At 40.6% G+C, this 10696-nt stretch overlaps 2 protein-coding genes across 2 annotated transcripts; one reads left to right on the top strand and one right to left on the bottom strand.

Moving 5' to 3' along the window:
* LOC18790648 lies at positions 290-2588 on the bottom strand. Its single transcript, XM_007227529.2, has 5 exons — positions 2225-2588; positions 1993-2104; positions 1544-1614; positions 873-1466; positions 290-711 (listed from the first exon to the last, which is right to left on the bottom strand). Exons 1-5 carry the CDS (start codon positions 2426-2428, stop codon positions 592-594), a joined length of 1101 nt encoding a protein of 366 aa, XP_007227591.1. The 5' UTR covers positions 2429-2588; the 3' UTR covers positions 290-591.
* On the top strand, positions 4304-6860 carry LOC18793921 (probable alkaline/neutral invertase B). Its single transcript, XM_007226890.2, has 5 exons — positions 4304-4401; positions 4704-5093; positions 5177-5608; positions 5700-6258; positions 6381-6860. The coding sequence occupies exons 2-5, from the start codon at positions 4722-4724 to the stop codon at positions 6674-6676; spliced, it is 1659 nt and encodes a 552-aa protein (XP_007226952.1). The 5' UTR covers positions 4304-4401; positions 4704-4721; the 3' UTR covers positions 6677-6860.

The following is a 10696-nucleotide window of genomic DNA, read 5'->3' on the forward strand; positions in this document are numbered from 1 at the left end:
ACATGAAGAATGGACAATATACACCGTGGTGTTTGGACCCCATGATTAAAATAAAATAAAATAATTTAAAGGCAAATTATTCATTCAATTATTTATTTTATTTTTGCCAGACAATGCAAATTTATTCTTCAAAATGACTTTTTTTAAAGGCTCTAAATGATTCTTTTCATCTAATAATCTCTTTTTTTATTGAAAGATATGCTGCTGAGTACTCTGTTTTTTTGATCTAAAACTATAGATAGTTGTTGAACAAAAAAAAAGGAGACAACTAAATATCCGAAACGCAAGATTTACAATCAAAGTCAAACACTGTCGTTTAGATTTACAGAAAAAATGTGCGAGGTAACACATAAATGCACCTACAATCATGTTACAGGCCCAAAGCTATAACTGTCCAGAGATGACAGATCCGAAACCTACTTGCTAGAATGATAGCACTAAAAAGACTTGTCTGCCCTAGGCTAAAATAGGCACATAATTTACATAAAACCGAAGAAACCTAAGAGACTACACAAAAGCCTAAAACTCAACTCTCCACAAGAAACTACCAGTGGGGCAATAAACTACCCTCTGGAAAATGGTGTGGGAGGGTTATCTTATGCCTGGTGATGCATTCTTCAATTTCGGTACTTTAAATCTGGATGAGAACAACTTTGGAGTCTCCGAAATCGTTATAACATCGTCTATTTTTCTCTTTGAGATGCTGCTCCCCTGCTCAACCAGAAACAAAAATATGATCCAATCAGCTTATAGACTCACAAGCACACAAAGATAAACAAGTATCTTTTGATTTTCTAATTATCCTGTGTGCATCTTTGCAAAATCAGAGCATGAACATGTCAGCAAATCCATCCGGTTAAAATTAATAGTACCTTTCTGGTGTCCTTTATGGGATCAGGAAGTTGTGCAGCAGATGAATCTTTCTTCACAGTTACATTGGTTCTATCCTTAGCACTATTGTTGCCTCTCAAGCTACAAGTTCTAGTTCCTGCCGTGCAATGGTTCAAGAGAGGAGTAGAGGAAGCACTTGTGGACTTTCTTAACAAATCCAATTCCGTTGAAAGTTTGGAAATTTCTTCCTTCAACTTATTTGAATCAGACTCCATCTTAGCAACTTTACTTATTAATATTGCAATCTTGCCATCCTTTTCCTTATTTGAGGATTGTAAGTGCTCCATATGAGCAAGAAAATTTTGTATCTTTGCCTCCGCCTGCTCAACTTCAGAATGCTTGCTCCTTAGTTTAGTGGTGTAATTTTCTTCCATAATCTTATACTGATTCCACACAAACTTCTTCTCTGCCAATAGTGCAGATACCTCCGAGCTCTTTTCTGAAGCGAGCTTATCGTACTGCTGATTTAACCTCCTGAGGTCATCTTCCAATTGTTTAGAACGCTGTTTCTCTTGCTTGCTTTTTTTGGGAGACTTTGTATTGCTAATTCTTTTATCCCCATCTTCGCCTCCTCCCTATAAACAATTGGGAGCTTAGAACAACATGCAAACAGAAAATCACACAAAATTACAACAGGAAGCTGTGTATATACCTTTAAATCAGAGAATTTATTGTATAAGTCAAACCATCCTTTGAAACCTTCTAACTCACTGTCCGTGTATTCTGTAGATTAATAAAAGGTTAATAATAAGATTTACATTAAAAGGAGGAATTCATATCCACATACACCTGACCTAGTTAAAATCTACTCTACCACCTATGGCTCAAAATATGAGACAGCATTGCTAATTTAGTAGAATGCGTTATTTCCACGCAAATACCACTGAAACCCAACATATCTGGGGTACTTTAACAGGCCTTGAAACCGAAAAGATTCGTAGGGTGAAGGAAGATTAACTGAAATTATTAGGAAATCATACAAAATGGAATTCTTGTTCTTTCAAAAGGGAATTGTAAGGAAATCATATAAAATCACAACAACAACAAAAAAATGCTGATAAAGTGAGACCCTTTTTAGATATAAAAAAATAAAATACTCACCTAATTTGAGTTTGGTGAGATAACCCTCTCGTTGCTTCAATCCCAGGACCAACTCAAACTTGGCCGCCTGAAGGGAGCCCGCCAACTCTTGAAATTCCAAATCCCCCTTCATCTACACCAAAAATTACAAGAAAATCACAACAAATTGGAGCAAAACTCAAAACAACTTTTTCCAAAACCCTAATTCGAATTCATGGATAATTTGAAAAGAAAAAAAGTTTGAGGAAGTTACCTGGGAGATTTGATCTTCCAAGAGACGAATATCATAGGTCCATCGCTCGTTTTGCGTTCGGACGCGATCTTCAAGGAGTTGTCGGTCTTTGGCCAGTGTCTCGAGCTGTGATTGTTGATCCCGTATCATCTGCACCAAACCGTTGAATGTGTTCTGCCAGTTTTGACTTTGAGAGGAGGCTCTCGAGCGCTCCTTAACAGCCATTTGTGAAAAATAAATCACAGAAGAAGAAGAACAAGATTGAATCTTTCTTTCGGAGCAAAGTTTTGGAGAAGAAGACCGTTGAAGAGAGTAGTAGACTTCCTAAGAGGGCTTTCAAGTATCAACGGTCGAATATCACTTCTCGTATCGTATTTTGAAAGCGAAGCGGTATATGAATTGGGAATGCAAATGGGTTAGCCTAGATTGGGTTGGGTTTCTTTTAAAAGACCTGGGCCTTTAACGGTCAGATCATAATGGGCCCACCGTGGGCCTAAAATTCCTCACAGTCAATAGGGTCTTTCTTAGAGCACTTCCATCCATTTGCTATAATAGCAAGGGCAAGGGGAGTCAATGGCTGTTACTATTCATATAAATAATGCCAGCCTTTGCAAAAAACAAAGTGTGTTTCCACCCATTACCATGGCAAATGGCAATTACTATTCACTTTAAATTATTTTTATTTTTTATAAATAAACGATTAATTTTGATAGGGTTTAGGGTTTTGATGCGGGAAGTAAAGAATATGGCTAAGTATTTATATATAAAAATTCTGAATTTTTTGGTTTTTTTTTTCAATTTTTATTATTATTTTAATTGGTTGTTGATGTCATTATGATGTCAGCATTACGTGACTTGCCCAGACAACAGCACAGGCTAGATTTGCCTGTGGGCTTGCCGAGTTGGTGGGCCCCACCCATTGCCCAGGCTTGCCCTCGCTAGAGCCGTCACGCGGGCCCAGGCCCTCTTCTGCTCAGGCTTCCCCTTGCCGCTAGAAGTGCTCTTATACGTACGTGCCCCTCTCTTTCTTGCCTTTTGTTTTTGTTTTTTTGTGTTAATTCGTTTATTATTTTGTTTGTATATAATTTGTTCTTTTTTTATTTTCCAGGATGAATCACTTTGACATGTTCTCAAACTTGTTCAACCCTCCGGTTTTTGCAATTATTATATAAAATAAAACGGCTTGCTTTTGATTATTCTTACAACATAGTCCTTATCTCACACAGCACAGCAAAGCAAGTTGCTAAATATTTGAATTAGAAAGGGAAATCCATATAACTATTTATTTTCAGGCAACCATGCCATTTTCTCGTTGAAAATTGATGAGGTTGCATGAGTTAATATTATAAAAGGTGATGCGTGCGGGCCAAGACGAGCAATAGGGCAAAATTGCGACCATCTATATCTATTGTTATTGAAAGACTAGTTGATTCTTATCCATAGCGACATTAGAAACCATAATTTCTAATCATACATAAGTAAAAGGAGTTTTTTATAATGTTATTCAAGATGCTTGCATTTCCAATTAATTTTGGAATAGAATCACTTTTACTTACAAATAAGAATTCATAATATCGTAAAGGTTCTTTAAGATTTATGATCTCTCAAAAATGACTTTAAATTATCCCAAAATGTTCTTTTTTCGTTGGCTACATTGATAAGCAAGGTTAACTCTCCAAAATTAACAAGATATCACGATTTGTTTTAATTTAAAGCAAAAGAACACGCTCATGACAGATATCTTCAATTTTGTAATGTGTTCCTGGAAAATATTTGCTTAAGCCTTAACCTTCCTTTTGGTATTATTACGTACGTCAATCAAAAGAGCCCCATCAAAAAACAAAAAAGAAAATGAAGAAAAAACCTTTTGGAGTTGAGAAAAAGGAAAAACATTACAATGCATAAAATCCATTGGGAGTACATAAAAACAACACAAAAGACAAAAAATGAGGGGAACATCCCAAGCCGCCAACGGATTTCCCGAGATCACCAACTTCCGTCCATATTTACTTCGCTGCTGCCAACTTATTATTCTTCCCCAAATTCCAATTCACACCACCATATAAAATGCCATATTGCACGCAGCAGGAGCACCCCATCTTCTTCCCACCGCCTGTTTCTCATCTTTCATGTCACCTCCTCCATATCTTTGCTAAGCTTTGAGGTCTCTGCAAGCCTCTTTCGGCTACGTTCTTTTGGTAAGCATACGTTATACTCAACGACTTTAAGAAAGAAAGAAGAAAAAAAATACACATGTGGGTTATATTTTCCTAACTTTATGCTATAACTATACTTTTTTTGTATTGTAAGCAAATGGACTGCGATGTATAATATAAATTTGTTGTCGACTTGACCCTTTTTTAAAAACATTTATGGACGTCATATGTGATGAACTTACTGGTTAGTTTGATGGTTGATGAAAGTTTATTATAATTTTCTGTTGATCAATTTATGCAGAAGCTTGAACCTATATAACTTGTAACTCAAATTGGTGTTTCAGGATTGAGAATCTGAAGAGATGTCTCCGGTTCATGGGGATCATTCTGGTCAAAATGGGAATGTAAGAAGTCTTGAGACGACGGTGGCCACCCTATTTGAATTCGGCGAAGACTCTGATGTGATGAGGTTACTTGACAGACCAAGGCAAGTGAACGTGGAAAGGAAGAGATCCTTTGATGAAAGGTCAATCAGCGAATTGTCCAACATAGGGTCTCCTTGTAGAAGGTCCTGTTTTCTGGGGAGCCCTAGACCAAGCAGCTACTATGAATCGCATCCCATGGTTGCCGATGCATGGGAAACCTTGAGGCGCTCTGTCGTTCACTTCCGCGGCCAGCCTGTTGGAACACTTGCCGCCGTCGATCATTCTGTCGAAGAACTTAACTATGATCAGGTAATTAATTAAATAAATCCCACATATCTCTTTCTTTCAATATAGAGATTTAAATTGACTGGTTAGTCTAAGTGGCATGACAGGTCTTTGTTAGGGATTTTGTGCCAAGTGCATTGGCCTTTTTGATGAATCGGGAGGATGAAATAGTGAAAAACTTTCTGTTGAAAACACTTCGCCTCCAATCATGGGAGAAAATAGTGGATCAGTTCAAGCTTGGAGAAGGGGTGATGCCAGCAAGTTTCAAAGTGCTCCATGACCCTGTAAGAAATTTCGAAACCATAACTGCGGATTTTGGTGAGAGTGCAATAGGGAGAGTAGCTCCAGTTGATTCTGGGTTTTGGTGGATCATCTTGCTTCGTGCTTACACAAAGTCTACAGGGGACACTTCACTGTCTGAAATGCCCGAATGCCAAAATGGCATTCGCCTTATCCTTAGCCTCTGTCTCTCAGAGGGCTTTGATACTTTCCCAACTCTGCTCTGTGCTGATGGATGCTGCATGATTGACCGGAGAATGGTTGGTTCACTTGCGCATTATCCAAACACCTTCAGTACATTAATGACTCATCTCATCCTTTAACTAATTACCACACAACTGCAATTTACAGGGTGTATATGGGTACCCAATTGAAATACAAGCACTGTTCTTCATGGCTTTAAGATGTGCTCTGCTTCTGCTTAAGCAAGACAACGTTGGGAAGGAGTTCGTGAAGCGCATAACTGATCGCCTCCACGCTCTAAGTTATCACATGCGGAGCTATTTTTGGCTGGACCTGAAGCAGCTCAACGATATCTACCGCTACAAAACAGAGGAGTATTCTCACACTGCAGTGAACAAGTTCAACGTGATGCCCGATTCGCTTCCAGATTGGGTTTTCGATTTCATGCCGAGCCGCGGTGGCTACTTCATTGGGAACGTGAGCCCAGCAAGAATGGACTTTCGCTGGTTCTGCTTGGGCAACTGTGTGGCAATTTTATCGTCTTTGGCGACCCCAGAGCAATCTTCAGCGATCATGGATCTTATCGAGTCACGCTGGGAAGAGCTGGTTGGAGAAATGCCATTGAAAATTTGTTACCCAGCCATAGAAAGTCACGAATGGAAAATCGTCACTGGGTGCGACCCAAAGAATATCAGGTGGAGCTACCACAACGGGGGCTCTTGGCCAGGTGACCTCATGTTTAACTCTGCAAAAAAAAAAAAAAAAAAAAAAAATCTTGTTTAATTACTAATTAATTAGTTAATATGAATGATAAAATGAATTGGTTTCTGTGATGGGCGGGGGGCGCAGTGCTTCTGTGGCTGTTGACGGCGGCGTGCATAAAGACGGGGCGACCCCAAATTGCTCGACGTGCGATTGAGCTTGCGGAAAGTCGGTTGTCGAAAGACAGCTGGCCAGAGTATTATGACGGGAAGCTGGGAAGGTACATGGGAAAGCAGGCACGTAAGTTTCAGACATGGTCCATTGCTGGGTACTTGGTGGCTAAGATGATGCTTGAAGACCCGTCTCATTTGGGCATGATTTCTCTGGAGGAAGACAAGCAAATGAAACCCCTTGTTAAAAGATCTGCTTCATGGTCCTCTTAATTCAATGCAGATGGCCTTCTCATTTTCTTGCTATGCATAATGCATCAATTGTTTGTTACAATATTTAAAGCCAACACTTTGGCATATTATTTTTGGAGAGACAGTGGAACTTTAATTAAGCATTTACAGAGCTTTGTACTCCTCTGTTTTTGCATATTCTCTTCTAAATTTTACCAATTAAACTTTTCGGAAAAGCAATAGTCTCTTTGGCGGGTCATTGAGTTTATTGTTTGGATTTGTAAGAAACCTGTCTGCATATGGAATATCATAAACATAATCCTCCAATTAACTTGTTTGATTCAAAAAGTGCCCGTGAAACATAAAGTTTTATTCGATAATATTAATGTTGCCTAGGCTACACCAATTGGCTACAACGAAAAGAAAAGCACTTCTCTCCTTGTAATTAGGAATTGTCGTATATATTACGCAGGGTGGAGCCAAGCAATAACCTGAGCTTACTGTGCTGCTTAATATGATTGGTTTGCACTACTGCATAGATTTTCTTAGAGTGCCGGTATATACTCTTCTTATCACTCTCTCTACTGATTACTTGGTTTGCGAATCTGTTGCTTATTTTTCTCCGAATGGTATGGTATGAATGCTTTCTCATAGCTTTATAGGAACTTCAATCTTTTCAGAATGACAGATTGTCTCACTCTGTTTGTTCAAACGTGATTTAACTTGCGAAATGTGCTTCATTTCTCGAATTTATGAAAATGGAAAATCGGTCAGTTGATTCTGAAGATATCATCTACCATAGAAAATACCAGTGTATATTCTGTTAAGGTTGTTAGCAAATGGATACAATAGTTAGCAGTCTCATTTAGATTGGCTTATCTGGCTGTGTATAAAGGAAACGTCTCGAGTTCAGAAAAAAAAAATGCACTTTGGATGATACAATTATGTGCTCTCCTCCGTCCCTTTCATCGTGTGTCTGCTCTCCTTTTTTATGTGTTGGGAAGAACTGCAAATGTTTGGAGTTCTTGATTTCCCTTACCCTTGCACATTCTGCAAACCTGCACATACACAATTTTTAGTTTCTCATTCGGAATTTAAACTTCAACCTTCCTCTGAAAGCCAGAGTGCAGAAACCACCCGGTAACATGTTTGTCCAAAGTTTTAAAAGCTAAGAGTTCTATGTTAATGTATAAGCTTGTGCCCCTATCCCTGAGAAGGCATACTGTTTGTATTGTGTGGCTGGCTCAACCTTTAGATCTGCATTTGGGAAATAAAAAATCATCAGAAATGTCAAATTGTAACATTGTAGATTTAGATACCTTTAAATACATAATTGGCAGGCCGTATGTGTCCTCGAAGCACTTTACATGACAGGACCCGATCCAAATTCCGCTTTGAAATCCGAGTCAGACCCTGTGCGTAGCCCCAGGGTCAATCAAAACTCTAGCAGGAATGCCAAAGACCGGTAAAATACCTGTAATTACGTCAGGCGATGCATGTGCTTCCTGCTGGGACATGTTATATACTCTGCCTGTGGCTCTGGAACGTCCACCACGTCCCCTCTGCTGACTACTCTACCTCGACTGGCCACACTGGTCTGGGCACCACCACTGAACGAAGCCTCCACAAACGGTGGTATCTCCTGTGATCGACCCTGCATAACTGTCCCTGGAATTGGCGCATCTGTGGTCTCTCTAGTCTGCAGGAACAACGGGCAATCCTTCCGAAAATGTCCAGGTTGTCCACAGTAATAACATCCAGTAGTACCCTGCTGGCAAGGCCCAGAATGGTACCTACCACATCTAGCGCATTGGGGGCGACTCCTCCTGCCAGATCCTGACAGCAACTGTCTTCCAGCACCTCTTGTTGTACTACCCCCTGAGCGGTTTCCAGAACTGCTACTTTGGTTAGAACCTCCGCTGGAGCTGAATCCAGGTCGGTAACCTCCATAGCTGCGACCACTGGATGATCCCGAACTGTAACTGCCTCTCTTAGATGATCCCTGGCTAGGACCACCTATTTCAAAATGCTGCCTACGGAGTTCACCCCGTGGTCTGGCCATCATCTGGCTGCTTTCAATCAGCGAAGCCGACATCACCACATCACTAAAGTTGGTCAACCGCTGACTGATCACAATATCTCTGATAGAGGCCTTTAATCCCATAGTGAACAGCTGACACTTCTTACTTTCATCCTCCACCAGTGGAAGACAATACTTAGACAGGTCATGAAACCTCTTCTCATACTCTAATACAGTCATCATCCCCTGTTCTAGCTGCAAAAACTCTTGCATCTTCAAATTCTGGTACGCTTGTGGGTAATACTGACTGTCAAATGCAGCTCTGAAGACTTGCCATGTAATAGCTAAAGGATCCCTGTATCGCCTCTTGACTGAATCCCACCAATGTCTGGCATTTTTGATCAAGAAGAAGGTGGCCAAAGTAACCCTACTGTTTTGTGGAATAGCCATGACCTCCATAATCCGCTCCATCTTTTCAATCCACTCCTCAGCTCTTGCTGGGGTACCATCACCATCAAAGTCAGTGGCCCCTATCCTCTTTGCTTGATCAGCGTATCCCAGGGAGGGATCTCTGGGCTGCCCAGTTCTGGCTAAAGCCTGCGTCAGCAACTCCAAGGTCTGCTGAAAGTGGGGATCTCCCTGCATAGGAGGCATAGCAGGTACGGCTTCTGACGAACCTCCAACCACAGATTGCTCTACCGGTTCAGGTACCGGTGCAGGAACAGGAACTTCCTTCTGCCCGAGCTGGGGATCTTGTCCCCTCTGTCAGGACGACTGTCTAGTCCCTCTACGGACACCACCACGTTTAGGGCCCATCTTTACTGTCACAAGAAACAGATTTTCAGGAAAACGAGGATGCACAAAGTGCGAAGTCTACAGGAAATTAAACCTAATGCTCTGATACCAAGTTGACAGGACCCGATCCAAATTCCGCTTTGGAATCCGAGTCAGACCCTGTGCGTGTCCGACACCTGGCAAATGTCGGGCACAAAAGACCTATTTGCCCTTCCAAACAAAACATGATAAAACGACAAGGTTGACTTCTACCGAAAAACCGGCAGAGTTTCCCTTGTAACTGGCTCAATACCAAAACATTCACACCTGTCAAACAAGTATACATATATACAACCAACTGCCAGCATATGTATATATACATTCCAAGAGATCAAAACTCAGTCTGGGGCAAAACATCAGAGCGACTGCTAAGAATTTACAAAAGAGTGAATCTTTGTACAAAATACAAATCCTACATCAAAGAAAGGCGCGGAAGATGGGAAGTGGCCCGGGGGTGGATTCCTGTGCACGTCTACTGCCTGGGGGCGCAAAACAACAAGAAGGGTGAGTGGACTCTTTGTTTTAATAAATGAATTTAAGCAGTTCAGTTATAAGCTGTTTTATGCTGTTAACTATTTTATGTTGCATGCTGCCGAGTGCAATTTCCTTTAAAGCTTGTATGAACAGATATTCTCGTTAATTATCAGATAAATGGCAGTAGCATTTTAAAGGTTACAGAAAGTTAATTCTTCAACAACTTTTCTTCAGAAACTTTATATTTTCTTAAATCACCTTGTACCCAGTTATTAAATGTTGCCTTCGGTTTATATTTGTTACCTTCGGTTTAGTCAGCATGCTTGACAGTTGCCCCACGAGTTCCTTGGTACTCGAACTCGTGTGGAGAGAGTAATGCGGATAAAGGTGGACTACGGTCCCCTGAATCCTGCGAGTTGCGGCTCGGACTGACTTCGTGTCACTGAGACCTGCGAGTATGTGTCACCCATGGTGATGCAAGGAATTGACGGATATAAGGATTTGACGAAAATAGGGGTACACCTAGGTGATAGTTTTCAACTGTTTTCAAATGTATAGTTATATACATGCATGGATTTCAGAAATAAAGAAAATAAGTTAGTTTGTATAACTGTTTCTACAGTGGGGTTAGTATGTTCATATATTATTTTCTACGCTTTGTTTTGGGTCCACTTACCCTTCTTGTTGTTTTGCGCCCTCAGGCAGTAGACGTGCACAGGAATCCACCACCGGGC

Source organism: Prunus persica, chromosome G1 (assembly GCF_000346465.2).
Source record: "Prunus persica cultivar Lovell chromosome G1, Prunus_persica_NCBIv2, whole genome shotgun sequence".
Classification (NCBI taxonomy): Eukaryota; Viridiplantae; Streptophyta; class Magnoliopsida; order Rosales; family Rosaceae; genus Prunus; species Prunus persica.